The sequence below is a fragment of the Pungitius pungitius genome, chromosome 11, assembly GCF_949316345.1.
Source record: "Pungitius pungitius chromosome 11, fPunPun2.1, whole genome shotgun sequence".
Taxonomy (NCBI): Eukaryota; Metazoa; Chordata; class Actinopteri; order Perciformes; family Gasterosteidae; genus Pungitius; species Pungitius pungitius.
Genome location: NC_084910.1, coordinates 15,645,968 through 15,666,236, shown reverse-complemented (window position 1 = coordinate 15,666,236; position 20,269 = coordinate 15,645,968). Strand labels below are relative to the sequence as shown.

At 53.3% G+C, this 20,269-nt stretch overlaps 2 protein-coding genes across 2 annotated transcripts in view; both read left to right on the top strand.

Annotated features, from left to right (window-relative positions):
- The window catches only part of LOC119197336 (NACHT, LRR and PYD domains-containing protein 1 homolog), a 214,248-nt gene that overhangs the window by 176,762 nt on the left and 17,217 nt on the right, over nt 1–20,269 (top strand). The gene's annotated exons all lie outside the window — the stretch shown is intronic.
- On the top strand, nt 11,246–13,687 carry LOC119222157 (uncharacterized). Its single transcript, XM_062565580.1, has 5 exons — nt 11,246–12,009; nt 12,133–12,700; nt 12,810–13,169; nt 13,309–13,427; nt 13,499–13,687. Exons 2-5 carry the CDS (start codon nt 12,628–12,630, stop codon nt 13,616–13,618), a joined length of 672 nt encoding a protein of 223 aa, XP_062421564.1. The 5' UTR covers nt 11,246–12,009; nt 12,133–12,627; the 3' UTR covers nt 13,619–13,687.

The window sequence follows — 20,269 nt, the reverse complement described above, 5'->3', positions numbered from 1 at the left end:
TAGTGGGTACTTTCGGTTGTAGCCGGTTGTCGAAATCACTGTGCTTACAGGGAGGTGTTGTTTGCGTTTAATATCGTTTGGCTGACAGGCTACCGAACCGCAAAGTATGTATCTGTGAGTATTCTGCTAACTTTTGCGGTAATAGGGAAACCGGCCTATAGTTAGTATAGAGACGCTTGTCTCCTGCCTTAAACAGAGGAATCACTTTTGCTACTTTCATACTATCAGGAAATTGGCCATTTTCGCAACGATAAGTCGCAAATGAATGTTAATGGATGACAGTTTCAATAACACTTTTTAAGGTCCTCATATCCATATCATAATAGTCTGTAGAAGTTTTATTTTTACATCCCCTAACAATGTCCAGTATCTCATTTTCCTCAACAGGTTTTAGAAACAATGTCTTAGGGTTTGTGGCTATTATCTCACAATTCTAGCTCTCAGCATTTGGAATATTTGCAGCAATGTTCGGACCGACATCTAAAAAGAATTGATTACGCGTTTTGACGACTGCACTCACATTATTTTTACTGTTTTATCCTCATCCCTAAAATATGAGGGATAACTAATCCTTCTAGGTTTGTTTCTTATTAAACTATTCAAGATAATCCACAAGCCTTTAATATTATTCGTATTACTATCTAACAAATGGTTGTAGTAATCCTTTTTACATTTTCTTATGTTTCACGTCAATTTATTTTTTCATTTATCCTCCGCCTCTTTTTTTATTATTTTTTATAAAGTGCATTTCTTTGCACGCATTCAGTAACCCATTAGACATCCATTTGTTTACTTTGCACTTTCTATTTTTTACCATATTTTTATATTGGGCAATTTTGATCATATACTTTTTAAAATATGTGTCCAAACTCATCATATGCCTTGTTAGTGTCGTTCTCTATATATAATACTCCAATCTTGCGTTAATGGATCCCTTTTAAGTAATTCAATAGTTTTCTTTGATTTTACCCTTCTAAACCAATACATGGTTTTTGATGTACGTTTTTATTTAATACAAAAACTGGAAGATGATCGGTGATATCGTTTATCATTAGTCATTTGTCAAAAGTGCTCCTCCATCCAGTTATTAAACACATTCTATATTAGATCCAGGTGTTCTATAAACACCCCCCTCCCCTCTGTGTGTGTGTGTGTGTGTGTGTGTGTGTGTGTGTGTGTGTGTGTGTGTGTGTGTGTGTGTGTGTGTGTGTGTGTGTGTGTGCTGAATCAGAGTCACCGCTTTGTATTCATAAACCTCTGTAAATTTAACACGTTTACTTCTTCACATCTGCCGCATTAGGGAACTGGGAACATTGCAAGACAAGCGCTGCGTTGAATCCTACGTCGCAGAGTTGTGACCTGTTCACCATTTGAGAAGTTCAGAAGACGGCAGGAGTTCAACTGCGCTACAAGAGCTGCATACGGTGAGTCTCTCAGGACTTTGCTGTGTGACCTTTCTTTGCACCGTTAAGAGGAGTCAGGGCTGTCGCTTTATGACTTTTGGGGATTATCCAGTCACTTTGCTCTGAGGGTATGAGGGGGTGTAAACAGGGTCCAGCCCCCCCCCCCCCCCCCCCCCCTTATCATTTTCTATATTGCAGTTAGTGATAAATACTCAACCATAAAGCGAGTTCAAGACACTTTTGATTTCAATCCACATGTCCACCACACCCAGTTTGCTAATGCCATGCCTGTATATTAACACAAGTTTCATCTGTTACAGAGCTCTGCTGCATTTGTTGTGTTTCAGGGACAAGTGTTGTGGACACGCTCGGACGAGTGACATTGTCAGCGGTAAACACAGAATAATCAACCGAGATCATATGGCCAACAATCGTCATCGCGGATACCAGTCGAGAAATGAAGGAAACTACGACAGTTACCGTAGGCCCCGCTTTGCCGATGAAATAAACGACAGCGGTTGCAGTCGGGGCCGAAGTGGTTACACGAAACCAACACCTTACCCTTTGAGCAACCTAATTGCGAGAAACAGGGCTGAAACACAGAGAAGGAGACCTAACGTCATGAAAGACTGGACTGAACAAGAGACGTTCCGCACCAACGCCTTTGAAGGGCGTTATGGAAATCTGAAAGCTGAACGTCGCCAGGGATTCCCATGGTCATCCTACAGGAGTCAGACCAGAGGGGGTCAAAAATGTACACCGTACCATCACAGAGAAAGGGCCAGGCGTTCCATGTCTCTACATCGGGAACGGTGGCCATCAGACAAACCACCTGCAGGCAAACGTGCCCGTTACCGTCACAGACGTCATGACATTAGCGGTCATCCCGAGACAACAAGGGGCAGAAGAAGGTGCGGCGGCGGCGACGCTGAGAGCGGTGTTAGAAGGATCCGCTCCTCGGTTTATTCGACAAGCCACAGCGAGCCCTGGTCAAAAAGTCGGGCAGGATACGGTGCTGAGAATGTGAATGTCGACTGGGCGCAAACAGGCGCACAATCGACTGTTTATTTCATACCTGAAAAGAGACGGTGGAGAGCAGAGCGTCGACAGCTCACCAACGACAATACCCCCGGTGAGGTTAGTGACGCGGAAACCGATGACGAGACTACTTCGGAAAATGGCTCCAGTCGAACCAGTAGCTCTGACAGCACTAGCAGTGGCAGCAGTGCAAGCGATTCCAGCAATGCTGAGACTGATGAAGATGCCAAGTCCGATAAAAGCAGCACTGACGGCTCCGAGGTTGATGTAAGCCCCCGGACGACAGCGAAGAATGGCAGATCGGCCTTCGAGGGCGGTTCAAACAGACGCGGCAAGGCGCCTTCCACCATTCAGACCGGAGAAAACGTGGTCGCGTGCGATGAAGCCAACGCCGTGGAGAAGTACGTGTATCATCCAGTTTTAAAATGCAGTATTGCTACTGTCTGTAGAGCATCACAGTTACCCGCCACGGCTAAAAGTGATTAACCTCGTTTGTCTTGTCACAGGGCTTCCGAGCAGGACGACAACGCGGTTTGCGCCACGACAGCCGAGACTGGCAGAGGGGCCGGCCTGGAGGACAACGACAACGAGAGTGGCGTCCCCGAGCGGAAGAAAAAGAATGAGAAGGTGTCGCGCCCCCCGCGGGCCCGACCCCACCAAGCAGACCTGCTCAAAGAACATGACGACGAGCTCGTCGCGAACAAATCTAAACGCCAGAAACGGACGGGTGGGAGGGCCGAGGAGGTCACTCCCCGTGGCCGCGGGGCACGTGTGAACTCTCACGACCTAGGGGGTTTTCAGCAGGACGAAACCGCTCGCGCCTCGACTGTCGTGGTTTCCGAAGCCAACGCCGTGGAGAAGTACGTGTATCATCCAGTTTTAAAATGCAGTATTGCTACTGTCTGTAGAGCATCACAGTTACCCGCCACGGCTAAAAGTGATTAACCTCGTTTGTCTTGTCACAGGGCTTCCGAGCAGGACGACAACGCGGTTTGCGCCACGACAGCCGAGACTGGCAGAGGGGCCGGCCTGGAGGACAACGACAACGAGAGTGGCGTCCCCGAGCGGAAGAAAAAGAATGAGAAGGTGTCGCGCCCCCCGCGGGCCCGACCCCACCAAGCAGACCTGCTCAAAGAACATGACGACGAGCTCGTCGCGAACAAATCTAAACGCCAGAAACGGACGGGTGGGAGGGCCGAGGAGGTCACTCCCCGTGGCCGCGGGGCACGTGTGAACTCTCACGACCTAGGGGGTTTTCAGCAGGACGAAACCGCTCGCGCCTCGACTGTCGTGGTTTCCGAAGCCAACGCCGTGGAGAAGTACGTGTATCATCCAGTTTTAAAATGCAGTATTGCTACTGTCTGTAGAGCATCACAGTTACCCGCCACGGCTAAAAGTGATTAACCTCGTTTGTCTTGTCACAGGGCTTCCGAGCAGGACGACAACGCGGTTTGCGCCACGACAGCCGAGACTGGCAGAGGGGCCGGCCTGGAGGACAACGACAACGAGAGTGGCGTCCCCGAGCGGAAGAAAAAGAATGAGAAGGTGTCGCGCCCCCCGCGGGCCCGACCCCACCAAGCAGACCTGCTCAAAGAACATGACGACGAGCTCGTCGCGAACAAATCTAAACGCCAGAAACGGACGGGTGGGAGGGCCGAGGAGGTCACTCCCCGTGGCCGCGGGGCACGTGTGAACTCTCACGACCTAGGGGGTTTTCAGCAGGACGAAACCGCTCGCGCCTCGACTGTCGTGGTTTCCGAAGCCAACGCCGTGGAGAAGTACGTGTATCATCCAGTTTTAAAATGCAGTATTGCTACTGTCTGTAGAGCATCACAGTTACCCGCCACGGCTAAAAGTGATTAACCTCGTTTGTCTTGTCACAGGGCTTCCGAGCAGGACGACAACGCGGTTTGCGCCACGACAGCCGAGACTGGCAGAGGGGCCGGCCTGGAGGACAACGACAACGAGAGTGGCGTCCCCGAGCGGAAGAAAAAGAATGAGAAGGTGTCGCGCCCCCCGCGGGCCCGACCCCACCAAGCAGACCTGCTCAAAGAACATGACGACGAGCTCGTCGCGAACAAATCTAAACGCCAGAAACGGACGGGTGGGAGGGCCGAGGAGGTCACTCCCCGTGGCCGCGGGGCACGTGTGAACTCTCACGACCTAGGGGGTTTTCAGCAGGACGAAACCGCTCGCGCCTCGACTGTCGTGGTTTCCGAAGCCAACGCCGTGGAGAAGTACGTGTATCATCCAGTTTTAAAATGCAGTATTGCTACTGTCTGTAGAGCATCACAGTTACCCGCCACGGCTAAAAGTGATTAACCTCGTTTGTCTTGTCACAGGGCTTCCGAGCAGGACGACAACGCGGTTTGCGCCACGACAGCCGAGACTGGCAGAGGGGCCGGCCTGGAGGACAACGACAACGAGAGTGGCGTCCCCGAGCGGAAGAAAAAGAATGAGAAGGTGTCGCGCCCCCCGCGGGCCCGACCCCACCAAGCAGACCTGCTCAAAGAACATGACGACGAGCTCGTCGCGAACAAATCTAAACGCCAGAAACGGACGGGTGGGAGGGCCGAGGAGGTCACTCCCCGTGGCCGCGGGGCACGTGTGAACTCTCACGACCTAGGGGGTTTTCAGCAGGACGAAACCGCTCGCGCCTCGACTGTCGTGGTTTCCGAAGCCAACGCCGTGGAGAAGTACGTGTATCATCCAGTTTTAAAATGCAGTATTGCTACTGTCTGTAGAGCATCACAGTTACCCGCCACGGCTAAAAGTGATTAACCTCGTTTGTCTTGTCACAGGGCTTCCGAGCAGGACGACAACGCGGTTTGCGCCACGACAGCCGAGACTGGCAGAGGGGCCGGCCTGGAGGACAACGACAACGAGAGTGGCGTCCCCGAGCGGAAGAAAAAGAATGAGAAGGTGTCGCGCCCCCCGCGGGCCCGACCCCACCAAGCAGACCTGCTCAAAGAACATGACGACGAGCTCGTCGCGAACAAATCTAAACGCCAGAAACGGACGGGTGGGAGGGCCGAGGAGGTCACTCCCCGTGGCCGCGGGGCACGTGTGAACTCTCACGACCTAGGGGGTTTTCAGCAGGACGAAACCGCTCGCGCCTCGACTGTCGTGGTTTCCGAAGCCAACGCCGTGGAGAAGTACGTGTATCATCCAGTTTTAAAATGCAGTATTGCTACTGTCTGTAGAGCATCACAGTTACCCGCCACGGCTAAAAGTGATTAACCTCGTTTGTCTTGTCACAGGGCTTCCGAGCAGGACGACAACGCGGTTTGCGCCACGACAGCCGAGACTGGCAGAGGGGCCGGCCTGGAGGACAACGACAACGAGAGTGGCGTCCCCGAGCGGAAGAAAAAGAATGAGAAGGTGTCGCGCCCCCCGCGGGCCCGACCCCACCAAGCAGACCTGCTCAAAGAACATGACGACGAGCTCGTCGCGAACAAATCTAAACGCCAGAAACGGACGGGTGGGAGGGCCGAGGAGGTCACTCCCCGTGGCCGCGGGGCACGTGTGAACTCTCACGACCTAGGGGGTTTTCAGCAGGACGAAACCGCTCGCGCCTCGACTGTCGTGGTTTCCGAAGCCAACGCCGTGGAGAAGTACGTGTATCATCCAGTTTTAAAATGCAGTATTGCTACTGTCTGTAGAGCATCACAGTTACCCGCCACGGCTAAAAGTGATTAACCTCGTTTGTCTTGTCACAGGGCTTCCGAGCAGGACGACAACGCGGTTTGCGCCACGACAGCCGAGACTGGCAGAGGGGCCGGCCATGATCTAGGAGGTTTCAACCGGGACGAAAACCGCTGTCGCCTCGATGCCCGACGTGCCCACGTGGCTGAACGACCAACCCTCCCGCAGGGCTGTGCAGCGGTGGCGCCTACTTTGACATATCGGTGCGTATATCATCCAGTCATAAAATACACTAATGCTACTGTTTGTGGAGCAGTAAAGGTACTGCTCCTGACTAAGAGTGATTAAACGACGGGTTTGTCTGTGTCTTTTTACAGGGGTTCTAGTGACTGTGCATCCCCGGACAGTGTTATACTACTCGCATCTCCGTCTACACATATGTCATGCAACGCGCTTGAAGCCTGTGGGCCTCCTGCAGAGTCGGGCAACGCAATCGACAGCTGCCAGTCTGTATGTACGCAACCCCGGCAGTGCGATGCGCAGACTTGCAATCCCTACAGGTCAAACAGCAGCTCACCTGTACTGTCAGTAATGTCCTCAACCCTAACAGGATATACACAAGAGCAAAGGGACCTGGACTTTACCAGTGTAGAAGTTGTCCCTGCGGCGCTGCTGGCTTTGATTAAAACGTTGATTCAATGTTCCAGCTGTAACATCACATTCAACAGGACCGTGATTTGTAAAAAATACTTGATTGGGCTCAACAGACCCATTCAATGTGTGTGCAGCTGTGTAATTTGCATAGTCTGTTATCGCAAGCATGCAGGCTGCGCCAAGCACCTAATAAAATCCACTGCAGCCACCGTCTCCGCGTCAATTGGCAAACTGGCCAGCAGCCCTGATGTGGACAACAAAAGCGATTGGGATCTCGAGCTCAACCCCGAAGACGCCTTCAAGTCTGACATTCAGGTCAACGGCCTTGTGCAGCAGATGCTCAGTCGCGCGGATGCCCCTAGTCTTAGTGAGCTGAAAGATGGTAGGTGTAGTTCTGACTGTTCCACTCTCTATCAATGGCCACTTGTACATACACCACCTCTAACAATATATTATTCGCTGACTGAATGTGTTTTCCTATCTCAATACAGCTTTCCATCTGCTAATCAACACGAATGACAGCTTCTCCTTCCGGTACTGGGAAACCGAAACACTGCCAATGAGTGTGGCCAGCAGATATGTCTGCATTCCTCACGTGCCCAGGTTCTGGAATCATATCCTGGTGGGAACACGCACTGCACCAAAGACAGCAGATATGCTGGCTGCTGACGACCATTTGCCGAAAATGTTTAATGTTTCCCTTGGTACTCGTAGTTTCCACTGGTGTTGTTTTGTGTTGAAGAAACAGATCATTCTAGCTATGTGGTTCACTGTGGCATCCGAGGGACTGACTAGGATAGTCACATTCGTTGATGATGATGTGAAAGATTTGACCTCATCCATAGAATTTAAGAGGATGGTGATCTGTCTAGCCAGATGGTTTAGAGTACAGTATGAGAAACCAGATGGGAGGCAGCTCCAGGTGGTGTTGGACTGCAAACCGTCGGAAGGGGCTAGTTTGGCCCAAATGATGGCTCTTTTGGCCTTCAAGAGTGGGATGGAAGAGGAGCACCCTACTCCCACTCAGCATCGTGAATCCATTGATGTACGGTACACATTTTCCCAGACGAGGGCAAATACAATATTCACCTGCCCTGTTGAAACCGTATCGGAGTCGTACGTCAACATTGTTGAGGTGTTCAATGAGCACAATGTCAAGGGAGTTGGCATTCCATTCTTTAGTACCTCGGTCAATGTTTACTATGCTGAATAAAGTAGTAACATTCTCAGCTCCGCTCGCGTCCTACCGCAGGCTGTTATAACAGGAGCTTAACAGGAGCTCAAGGACCGAAAGCTGCTTCGAGCACATCCTTTGTTAGGAAGTATGATACAGTAGTAATGTTTTGTGTTAGAAATGTAGTTAGTGTGATATTAGATGTAGTAGTTATTACATTAGCATGTGGAAATAATTGTATTGTAATCAAATAATAAGTGTGATGTCAAAACCTGGAGGGAGGACTCTCGAATATGAGTATTCCATCACATGAACTGTAATAAACATTATAATGAAGTGCGATGAACTGTGATCAATTACGTTGTGTTGTAAGACAGAGATTTCAGGTTGCAGCAGCTGGAAACAACTGTCTGTGGTCACCTGCATAAGTTCCAGCATTGGAGAATTCTATTTCGGGAAATATCTTATTTTGTATTTGTATTGCTTATCACTTTGATTAAATGCTAAATGCTTTCTTGATTTTAAACTTGATCCAGTTCACTCTTTTGATTCATTGTTGAGAAAAGTGGTATATTTACTTGAGCACCAGAGTAAACAAATATATTATTATAATAAAACACATAAACCATTACAGAGGTAAACATCTAATTCTGGGCTGGTGTATTACATCGTGTTGTATTAGGTGACAACATTTGGGATATAACATGGTGAAATGCACAATGATAGACATCACAACAAGCTTGCCTTGTTGTGGACAAAAACAACACATTACAATTCCATTAAAACTTGAGGTTATGTATCTAAACTCTGTCCTCAACAGGTCCATTTTACCAGTGAACAAACAACAGTCTCTCAGTCTGACAACAAATTAACAGTTATGAACACTCAAGCCTATGTATAACTCACCAACTATATATATACTGTCAACGTCAGCCATGACAGATTCAACTCACATCCCTTCATGAATGCACAAGGAGCCTGTAAACTTCTTACCAACTCCTTGTCTTGTATTATGGATCTCATTGAATGTGCTATTGTATTTCACTACAGTCGAAAACCCATATGGCGCTTAAAAGGGCCTATTTTTTCTCGACCTCGACAGTTCATCAACATACAAAGTTCAAATCAATTTAGTATATTTTACTTTGTAGAGCCCAAAATTGCCAACCTTCACATCGGGCACAGGAAGCAATGCCTCCACGCTGGGAAAGCAGGGCAAGTAGTTGTCCATGTAAAAAAGTGTCTGATTTCGTGCAGAAGTTACCATGTTTTTGCACCCGATGGCGCTGTATATTTTAACCCTCACGTTGTCCTCGGGTCTCTCTGACCCTCGGCAACATTCACACAAGAGAGGCCTGCGCTGTTCGGGTCAAAACGACCCGACAAGGTCTCGCGAGATGACGGCTAGCTACGCGTCACCATCAGAAGGGCCGGGACCGTCGTCTCGTCTCCGTCATTCGGGTCAGAACGACCCGGCGAGATGTCGCGAGATGACGGCTCGCTACGAGTCGGCATCGCTCGGGTCTAATCGGCTCGCTCCGGCGAGCGCCTCAGCCCAGACGACGGCCTCGGGTCACACTGACCCTCGCCTCGGCAACGTCGTTCGGGTCAGAACGACCCTGCTCGTAGCGAGCCGTCATCTCGCGAGAACTCGCGAGAACTCATCGCTCGGGTCTAATCGGCTCGCTCCGGCGAGCGCCTCAGCCCAGACGACGGCGTCGGGTCACACTGACCCTCGCCTCGGCAACGTCGTTCGGGTCAGAACGACCCTGCTCGTAGCGAGCCGTCATCTCGCGAGAACTCGCGAGAACTCATCGCTCGGGTCTAATCGGCTCGCTCCGGCGAGCGCCTCAGCCCAGACGACGGCGTCGGGTCACACTGACCCTCGCCTCGGCAACGTCATTCGGGTCAGAACGACCCTGCTCGTAGCGAGCCGTCATCTCGCGAGAACTCGCGAGAACTCATCGCTCGGGTCTAATCGGCTCGCTTCGCCACCGGGGGGGGGGGGGGGGGGGGGTGGGGGCTTCGGCGAGAGATGACGTTTTCCTACATGTCACGATTGCAATGGGTGAATGTGTTCCGAACCTCACACGCACACACGCACACACAGAGAGAGAGAGAGAGAGAGAGAGAGAGACAGACGATAACATGCATCGCCGCCGAGTGCGAGAGAGGCTTCAGGTACGCGATCAACGTCCGCAAAAGATCCACACAAAGTATAATATCCAACCGCGGCAAGGCCTCTCGAGTTGACCTTTCGCTGTATGTCGCAATCAAAAGGGCCGAAGGGGTGCCGAACCACACACACACACACACACACACACACACACACAGACAGAGCGAGAGAGAGGGATTCTTTTGGTTTTTCAAAAACACTTTATTTTTCAACATCCCAAGAAAACAATTCACAACATCAAATCAGCTCAACACAAAGCACATAATAAACACAACCCCAAATAAACAAAAGTACTAGTAGAGAGAGAGAGAGAGAGAGAGAGACCTCTGCGCTCCTTTGGCTCCTTTAGTGATGCGGTGCAGAAATCCCTCTACGTAGTCCACGGCGTGAAGGCCTCCGGGAGCCGCAGCTGCAGTCGGAGGACTCAGCGGAGGCCTCCTCCTCCTCCTCCGTGCGTGCATGCCTGCCTGCCGGAATCGCGATCCGCCGCTCCACTTGTCACTTTTTATTTTTGTGAGAGCCATTTATTTAGCCTGTGAGCTTTCTCCTCTCCCTTCTCTTCGTTCGCGAGGAGGGGCCTCGAGGAGCTGTTTTTCTTCCGCCCCGATCCTCCCCTTTCTACATTACATTACATGTCATTTAGCTGAGGCTTTTGTCCAAAGCGCCGACGTACGACGTAAGTGCATTTCCACATAGAGTGAGCGTACATTTTTCATCAAATAAGCAGTTTGAAAACACGTTACAGAAAAGTGCCATTACGAGTCCAATTCAAGTGCTACCATTTGTCAGTGCTACGGTCCGCTAGTGTTTTAGTCGAGGTCTAAAAAAGGTGCGTCTCGACTTTTCCCGCGGAAGACGTAGAGGCCCTCCGCAGTCCCGACGCCTCATGTCGCAGAGCTCGTTCCGCCATCTGGGAGCCAGGACGACTGCAAAGAGTCGCGATCTCGCCGAGTGCTTTTCTCTCAGAGCGAGGGAGGAACAAGCGGCTTGGCAGATGCAGATCGGAGTGTCGAACCCCGCCGCCGCCTACCTGTCCACCGAGGTCCCTCGCCTCCTGTACAGCACCCCCCCCCCCCCCCCCCCCCCACACACACACACACACACACCCTCTGCAGAGGTCGGTTGGAGGAAAAGGAAGAAGGGGGGGGGGGGGGGGGAAAGGCCGCCGCGGGAATATAAGTAGCGGCTCCGACCCACAGACGCCAGCCGGTGACGATGGCTTTCTATCTGAAGCTAGCGACCGCCTTGTGTCTCGCCGTCGCAGTCCCGCAGAGTGACCCGCGCGTGCCCTTTTCGGCGGTTTCCTACGCGGGGCGCGGCAGAGCGGTGCGCAGAGACCTCGGAGGAACTGTGTCCATCCGGTGCCGAGCTGTTGTCGGAGCGAGCCCGAGGTCCCTGAGGCTGGTCAAGAGCGTCGGCGACGAGACCTTCACGCTCGCGGCCCGGGGCGCCTCGCCGAGAAAGGTCATGGTCGACGCCGTCGTCGGCGGAAGACTTCGGTTCAGCGGGACGTTCCCGGACTCGGAGGCCGTCATCGAGAACCTGATCGCCGAAGACACGGGCCAGTACTGGTGCTTTTACTCGGGGCGCGAGCCTGGGTTCGACCTGTCCTTGGACCAGCGGGGAACCGGGTCGGTGCTCCTGGTGGTGGCGGCTGGCCCTCCTCCTTCTCAACATTCACGCAAGTTTCCCAAAAGGGCTGCGGGGGGTGTAACGCAGGCTAGCTAAACGCGCCGCGGGCTAAACGCATTTTATTTGTATTTCATTTGCTGTTCCCGACGACGACGACGACGACGACGACAGGTACGGCGAGCTGGGGCGACGGCTTGGCGGCCCTGGTGGCGAACGTGACCTGCGTCGGCGCGCTGCTTCTGGGAACCGCCGTCGTCATAGGGCTCCTCGCGTGGATCATCCACGAGGTAGCCGCGTAGTCCGAGTGGTCTGTGTGTGTGTGCGCGTGCAAGCTTTTCTCAATCCCTCACAACAACAACCGTTCCTGTGTGTGTGTGTGTGTGTGTGCGCGTGCGTGCGTGCGTCCGCAGACCCGGATGTGCCGAACGGCCGAGCGCGCCCGGCGGCCCGACGACGCCGTTTACGAGGACATGCGGCCGACCGTCGCGCCCTGAAGACGAAGCGAGGGAGCGAGCGGGCGGCCACTTCTCACCGTCGCTTTCGCGTGACGCGAAGGAGCACCCGGACCCTCGTGCGACACGTGTTTTCCACGTAAACGAGCACCCGTCCCCGTCGCTGCGACTTTGGAGTCCGTGTGCGTGCGTGCGTGCGTATGTGTGTGAAATAAAATAAAAGGTTAAAACCAATCTCCACGTGTCGTTGCCTTGTCGTGTAGCGTATGGCACAAGATTTGAGGGGCCGCTTGTGACAATTTAATTCGCGGTGGCCACCTCGGTTCGCGTACCCTCGGTCGGGGTTCGTGTGGCCGATGACATCGATGTCGGTGACATACTAACGAATGCGCACGCGGAAACGGTCGCGTGCTACTCACGGATCGCCTCGACGCCGGGAAGCGCTCTGCCGACATGTCGACTTTCTACCTGAGCCTCGCGGCGGCGACCCTGTGCCTCTCCTGCGCGGCGGCCCCGCGCGGTCCCGGTGAGCGTCGCGTGCTTGTTTCTGTGTGTGTGTGTGTGTGTGTGTGTGCGGGCGAGGCGAGGCGAGGCGAAATGATTTGGGGCGTGGTTTTTTTTTAAAATCGTCGCAGGGCCCGACGAAGCGGTGTGGAGGGAGCCCGGAGAAGCCGTGACCGTCCGGTGCCGATCTTCCCATCCGAAGCCCGAGTACCTGAGTCTGATGACGGGTCGCGGCGCCGGCGGCCGCGGCGACGTAAGGGTCCTGTTCAAAGACGACCAGCCGGGCGGCGGCACCGTCGCCCCCGAATACCGAGGCAGACTTCGGTGCAGCGAAACGTTTCCGGACGTGGACGTCGTCATCGACCCCGTGACTCCCGCCGACGCGGGACGGTACGAGTGTGTGTATTTGAAATACGATCGCCAACGGCGACCCGTGGAGTTGCCGGGCACGGGGTCGGTGTTCCTGGTCGTGCCGCAGCCGTCGTCGCCGGGTGAGCAAAAATATTGCACGCGCGCGAAACAGGACATCGCGTCGAGGCCGAGCGAATGACCCGCTCTCGCTCGCTCTCTCTCTCTCTCTCTCTCTCTCTCTCTCTCTCTCTCTCTCTCTCTCTCTCGTGTCCGCGACAGGCGAGAGGTGTCGAGACGAGCGATGGGATGACACCCCCCCTACGACACTGGCGACCTGCGCCTTTGTTGTCCTGGTCGTCGTCGTCATCGCGTGGTGCTTCGCGTGGACGCTCCTGAAGGTAGGCGCCCGACCAACAAAAAAAAAAGCCTCGCGACGCCGCAATGACTAACGCGTTCGTTTCCGACACAGGCGTGCAGGATGTCGAAGGAAGCGCTGCGGCGGTGGCGGCAGCGGCAGGAGAGGAAGAAGCTGCAGCGGTTCCCCCTCGACGACGTGTACGAGGACATGAACGCGACGGTGGCGCGCTAGAGACATCGGCCGACCGGGGCAGAGAGAGAGAGAGAGAGAGAGAGAGAGAGAGAGAGAGCGCGAGAGAGAAATTCCAGCACCTCGGACAGACGCCACCCCCCCCCCCCCTCCCCCTCCCCCTGACTCTCTGTCCGCGCGTTTGCCTGCGCTGGCTGCGCTGGCGGGTGACCAAGGAGGAGTTTGTGCAAAGTTCTTGGTAAGAATCATGAAAGTATACATGTCTCTCTATCTCTCTCTCTCCTCGCGCGCTCGCAGATAGAGCTTCAGGGGGTGTGGGACGCGGGGGCCTCTGTCCGAGGTGCTGGAATTTCTCTCTCTCTCTCTCTCCTCGCGCGCTCGCAGATAGAGCTTCAGGGGGTGGGGGACTCGGGGGCCTCTGTCCGAGGTGCTGGAATTTCTCTCTCTCTCTCTCTCCTCGCGCGCTCGCAGATAGAGCTTCAGGGGGTGGGGGACTCGGGGGCCTCTGTCCGAGGTGCTGGAATTTCTCTCTCTCTCTCTCCTCGCGCGCTCGCAGATCTGTCCGAGGTGCTGGATTTGTGTGTGTGTGTGTGTGTGTGTGCGTGCGTGCGTGTAGGTGACAGAAGAGACAGACAGAAGAGACAGAACGGGTCGGCGAGAGAGGCGATACTAACGTCGCGCGATAAAGTCGGGCGAGGCGACGCGCGAAACACTCGTCTCCCCGAAAGGGCCCGAAGTCATGACTGCCGCGACGCCGACCGCGCTCGAGCTCCTCGAACGTCTTTTCGCAGATCCGGTGGAGCCGCGAAAGGTCTACCACTACTCTGACATGGGAGAGGGAGAGGCTTCGACCGCGGCTGACAACAAAGAACGAGAGCTACGAGGGGAAGAAGAAGACGACGACGACGACGACGACGACGACGGCGACGACGACGACGACGACGACGACGGCGACGACGACGACGGCGGCGAAGAATACAACCCGGAGAACGAAGCTTTGTCTTTGGAGGAGGAGGAGGAGGAGGAAGGAGAAGAAGAAGAAGAAGAAGGAGAAGAAGAAGGAGGAGAAGAAGAAGAAGAAGAAGAAGACCGCGCCGTGGGCGAAAGACCCGAGACCTGCACCTTTCCGTCCAAAAACGGCGAACTGACGTGGTCCTCGACGGCGCACGGCAGACGGGGCGCGACCGACGAGCAGAGTCGGCCGGGTCCGCCGACCCCCGGGCCCACGGAGGAAGCGGCGTCCCGCGCCACCGACATCGCCTCGACGTTCCGGCTGTTTGTGACGCCCGCGATAGAAGACATTGTCCTGGAGATGACCAACCTCGAAGGTCGCAGAAGATACGGGGACGACTGGAAAGGCATGGACCGGGTCGACCTGCGCGCCTACGTGGGCCTCCTGATCCTGGCGGGCGTGTACAGGTCCAGAGGGGAGGCCGCCGCCAGTCTGTGGGACGCGGAGAGCGGAAGGGCCATTTTCCGCGCCACGATGCCGCTGAAGGACTTTCACGCGTACTCGACACTGTTGCGATTCGACGACCGCGAGACGAGGCGCGAGCGACGAGCGAGCGACAAACTGGCGGCCGTGCGAGACGTGTGGGACGCGTGGGTGCTCCGACTGCCGCTCCTCTACAACCCGGGGCCCGAGGTGACCGTGGACGAGCAGCTGGTTCCGTTCAGAGGTAAGCGGCGGCTGCGGCTGCGGCGGAGGGGCTTTTTTTTATTTTCTTGTAAAGATTCGCGAAAAGACAATGCCGATGATGATGATGATGACGACGCTCTCTGTCTTGTGTCTCTCTCTCTCTCTCTCTCTCTCTCTCTCTCTCTCCTCGTAACCCCCCGCCGCCAAGGGCGGTGCCCCTTCAGGCAGTACATGCCCAGCAAGCCGGCGAAATACGGAATCAAGACGTGGGTGGCGTGCGACGCCAGATCCAGCTACGCGTGGAAGATGCAAGTGTACACCGGCAAGCCGACGACGGGCGGCGGCGGCCCCGAGAGGAACCTGGGGATGAGGGTCGTGCTCGACGTCACGGAGGGCCTGGCGGGTCGCAACGTGACGTGCGACAATTACTTCACGTCCTACGAGCTGGCGCGCCGGCTCCTGGCCAGGGGGATCACCGTGGTCGGCACGGTTCGAAAGAACAAGCCCGAGCTTCCGCCCGCTCTGCTGGCGACGAGGGACAGGGCGGTGTTCTCTTCGATGTTTGCGTTCACGCCCACCACGGCCCTGGTGTCCTACGTGCCCAAGAAAAACCGCAACGTGGTGCTCATGAGCACGCGGCACGCCGAGGCCGAGGTCGGCGACCGCCCGGACGGGAAGCCCGCGATCATCCTGGACTACAACCGCAACAAGGGAGGCGTGGACAACCTGGACAAGGTGATCGGCACGTACAGCTGCAGGAGGATGACGGCCCGCTGGCCCCTGGTCGTGTTCCACAACGTCGTCGACGTGTCCGCCTACAACGCCTTCGTGATATGGCGAGAGGTCCGTCCCGACTGGATGTCCGGCAAGCGGAGCAAGCGCAGGTTCTTCCTCGAGCGGCTCGGAAAAGAGCTCGTGACGCCGCTCGTCGAGAGGAGGGCGTGTCTCCCCCGCACGGAAGCGTCCGCGGCGGTCGTGCGGGCCGCCCGGAGGGCGCGCGGTCGAGCCGAGGCGGCGCCGGAGGCGGAACGGGAGCCGGAAACGCGGGCGGCGGCCGTCGCCTCGGCTCTGTCCAGGGTGGCGAGCAAGAGGAAGAGGTGTCAGATTTGCCCGTCGAAGAAGGACAGCAAGACGCACACCGTCTGCTGCGCGTGCAGGAGGTACATCTGCCGGGGCTGCTCGCGCGCGTTCTGCCCCGCCTGCGCCGACCGGCGTGTCTCGAGCGACGGAGGCGGGGGGCGCGGAGACGACGACGGCGGCGACGACGGAGGCGCGGCGCGCACCTGCGACTATTGGAGGACGCGAGGACGACAAGGCGTGGAGGGGGGTGACGGCTGAACGCGCGCGTGCGTGCGTGCTACTACTAACGGAGGGCGGGGGTGAAGGCTGAATGCTTGACGTAATAAAAACACAATGGATGTACACACCAATCTGCATTGTCTTTATTCACATTTACACAAATACTTGACGGATACATACATACATACATATATATATATAGTTTGCTTACTATAGTAAAAGTTGCACCGTTTAACGTGAAATTCTAAATGAGTCTTCCTCGTCGACACGAACGCGGTCATAATACGCGACTCGCGCCCCCTCCATTGTACCCACAATGCATCGGAGCAGGCTCGCCTGTTGTTGTGAGAGCCAAATATCCCAGAATGCATTTCAACCTAAGCGGCAGGCGACAACGACCGACGGAGGAAAATAAACACACAGTCCGAGTTTTATAAATACTACTTTATTTAAGTAACGTTATGTAATTTTATGACTAAAGTTAGTTGTTAAAGCAAACGTTTGTCAACAGCCTTTAACGTAACAATCTGCCCCGTGGACGTGTAGCGGACATAACGGACCGTCATAACGGACACCCTCCAGCGCCGGGAGGTCAGCTGATCATCTCGCAGCCCGCGGAGAGCGGCCTGTTTTCGTCGAGTCTGCTGTGAAATGCTCCGCCGGTCGTTTTCGCGTCTCCGTAGCGGTTTATACGTGAGACTCGTCGAGCTGTACCACGACGAGTCTTGGTACGTTTTCTAACGTGGTGTCAGAGACGGAGGTTGTTCACCGTCTGTTTGTTTAGATTCATAACTTCATGTTTACATGTAACTTTTGTACATACGTATTGTCTGTATGCGCAGAGCGCAGCTTGTTTATTGTCCATCGTTGTGCATTAAAACTAACAATGTTTTAATTAAAGGACACGAGGTGAGCACCGCGCTCGAGAGTCTAAACTGGCGGAAGAGCTTCAAAGAAAATCTGAAGCTCTGACTTGTAAAAATAATGAATAAAAAAATCCACATATGGATTATTGTACTCTGTAAGATCTTTGATGTGCGGTCAGCGGCTTGCTGCACGAGGACCACTACGCTGATTATCAGCCTCTTGATGAGTAACAAGACAAACGGTAGGTGTGTGTGTGTGTGTGTGTGCATTAAAATATTTTAGTATAATAGTTTATTTTTTGTTACAACCTCCTTGATAAAGCTATCTATTTTACGACTGCTTATATATACAATTTCTGAGACAAAAAATGAGACAAAAGCTTGTTAATAGTAAAATATTTAAATCAAAAACTAAATTAAAGCGTATTAGCAAGACCAGCTGACGTGGTGACGTCATCAAGTCAGCTGCTGTTCCAATGGCGGAAATGACCGTCCCCCCCCCCCCCCCCCCCCCGAACCTCCCGAGTGTATTCTCGCGGGAACGCAAGTCCGTTCTCGCCGTCTCAGGTATTGCGAAAGGGCCATAATAGTCTTGCACAGAGAGGTGAAGGCTGAACGCGTGACGTAAGCGCGTACGTTCGTACGTGCGACTGCTGGAGGGCGGGGGTGTGTGATGGCTGAACGCGTGACGTAAGCGCGTACGTACGTGCGTGCGTACGTTCATACGTGCGACTGCCGGAGGGCGGGGTTGTGTGATGGCTGAACGCGTGACGTAAGCGCGTACGTACGTGTGTGCGTACGTTCATACGTGCGACTGCCGGAGGGCGGGGGTGTGTGATGGCTGAACGCGTGACGTAAGCGCGTACGTACGTGCGTGCGTACGTTCATACGTGCGACTGCCGGAGGGCGGGGGTGTGTGATGGCTGAACGCGTGACGTAAGCGCGTACGTACGTGCGACTACCGGAGGGCGGGGTTGTGTGATGGCTGAACGCGTGACGTAAGCGCGTACGTACGTGCGTGCGTACGTTCATACGTGCGACTGCCGGAGGGCGGGGGTGTGTGATGGCTGAACGCGCGACGTAAGCGCGTACGTACGTGCGACTACCGGAGGGCGGGGTTGTATGATGGCTGAACGCGTGACGTAAGCGCGTACGTACGTGCGACTACCGGAGGGCGGGGTTGTATGATGGCTGAACGCGTGACGTAAGTGCGTACGTACGTACGTGCGTGCGACTGCTGGAGGATGGGAGGACAACGGGAGGGTTAACTGACGGACCTTCTTGCGGTCCGATGAAGGTTATTAATAGTATATTAAGTTGACGCTTTGTTGCGTAAAATAAAGACCAAACGATCTCCTGTCATTCGCGTAAGAAAACAAACTCACGTATCTGCAGTTCAATCACCGAAGGAACAACGTCACGCCACTCCCCGTAACTTTTGACGTGCTTATTAACCTACGGACCTTCTTGCGGTCCGCGAAAAGGTTATTAATAGTATCACTCGCGTAAAAAAATAAACTCACGTGCCTGCAGCTTAATGACAACACCGAAGGAACAACGTCACAACCACGGTTTAAGTCTCCAGCGGGGAGTAGCCTCGTTAGCAGTTTAGCTAGCTAGCAATCTAGTACTTATGGCTCTCACATGTCTCAAATATCTTACGGTCCAGCCTCCACATTACTTACGGTCTGCTCATCCCGGGTCTCCGTCCCAACTCACGACACGCACGTCCACACGTACCGTTATCTAACCACGGTTAAACCTGCACGTCCCTGAGCTACGTCTTTATGGCCATAGATCAACAGCTGATCGCTAATTAGCTCACGGCGAAGAGAGTGAAGAGATTTAGACAAAATCCACACCTCAAACAAATGCTTCCTGGAGCAAAACTATTTGGAGTAGCCAAAAAATAATGACATTTTGAGAGACACAAGACTCTACCGAACGTTTGAGTGTAGTTTGTATGTCTCTATGTGTTTTAAAACTGCTCAAACAGCCGTTTACAAAAAGTGTACCGGCTGTGTTTTTTTTTTTTTAAATGTTGGCAGATTTGTATGGAAGCGTATGGGGCTCGGGGCAGACTTTGTCTCACAATCAGGCTCCTCACGCAAAAAGTAAATAACTCTGACATTCCAAACTTATACGAGTCCAACCAGCACAAGCACGGCTAATGTTTTCTTTTTAAATGAAGGCTGAAAAGTGAATATTGTGGCCGTAAAGATAAAAGTGCCTCTTTTTTTTTTACTGAATCCTCACACGGCGCTCACTCTAAATCGCGGGACAATCCGGAAAACTCCACTCTAAATTCGAAAGAAACCCCAAAACTAATGAAACATAATTAGTGTTTATGAAAAAACTATAATAGATATCAACAAGCTGTTTTTTTTATAAAATTGTTAAGACTTGTGTCAACATTTTAAAGTTTAAATGGTGTCTCTAGCTGAAAGATTGGAAAAGCTGAAAAAGTTGAAAGTTGAAGAAGTTTTGAAAGGATTTGAAAATTTAATCCATTAGGAAACCATGTTAAAAAGGTTGAAGATATTAATTTATATTAATTCAATTATAAGAGCTAAAAAGCTGAAAAGTCATAGCACCCCTCCCCTGAATGAGCTGAACATTTTAATATTTGAATGGTCTTAATAGCTGAAAGTGTGAAGGAGTTGAAAGGTGCGGCGGAAGAAATAGTAGAATAAGGCGGAATAAAGATTAGAAGAACAATACTTGGAATGCTTGAAGCATTCCAACTAACTAGAAAATGCATTTCCTGCTGAAAATGCGTTGGAATGCAAAAAGCTGAAATTAATTTCAAAAAGTTGCTTAAAGTACAGAAATGAAACAAGCTGAAATTATTCTAAATATTGCTGAAAGAATAGAAAAAGCTGAAATACA

What these genes read in the sequence shown, in the direction of transcription:
- LOC119222157 (XM_062565580.1), top strand. Translation starts at nt 12,628, where the DNA reads ATGTCGACTTTCTACCTGAGCCTCGCGGCGGCGACCCTGTGCCTCTCC. An exon ending in GCCGCAGCCGTCGTCGCCGG is followed by an intron (nt 13,170 to 13,308) that starts GTGAGCAAAAAT and finishes TGTCCGCGACAG; the next exon opens with GCGAGAGGTGTCGAGACGAG. An exon ending in TCGCGTGGACGCTCCTGAAG is followed by an intron (nt 13,428 to 13,498) that starts GTAGGCGCCCGA and finishes TTTCCGACACAG; the next exon opens with GCGTGCAGGATGTCGAAGGA.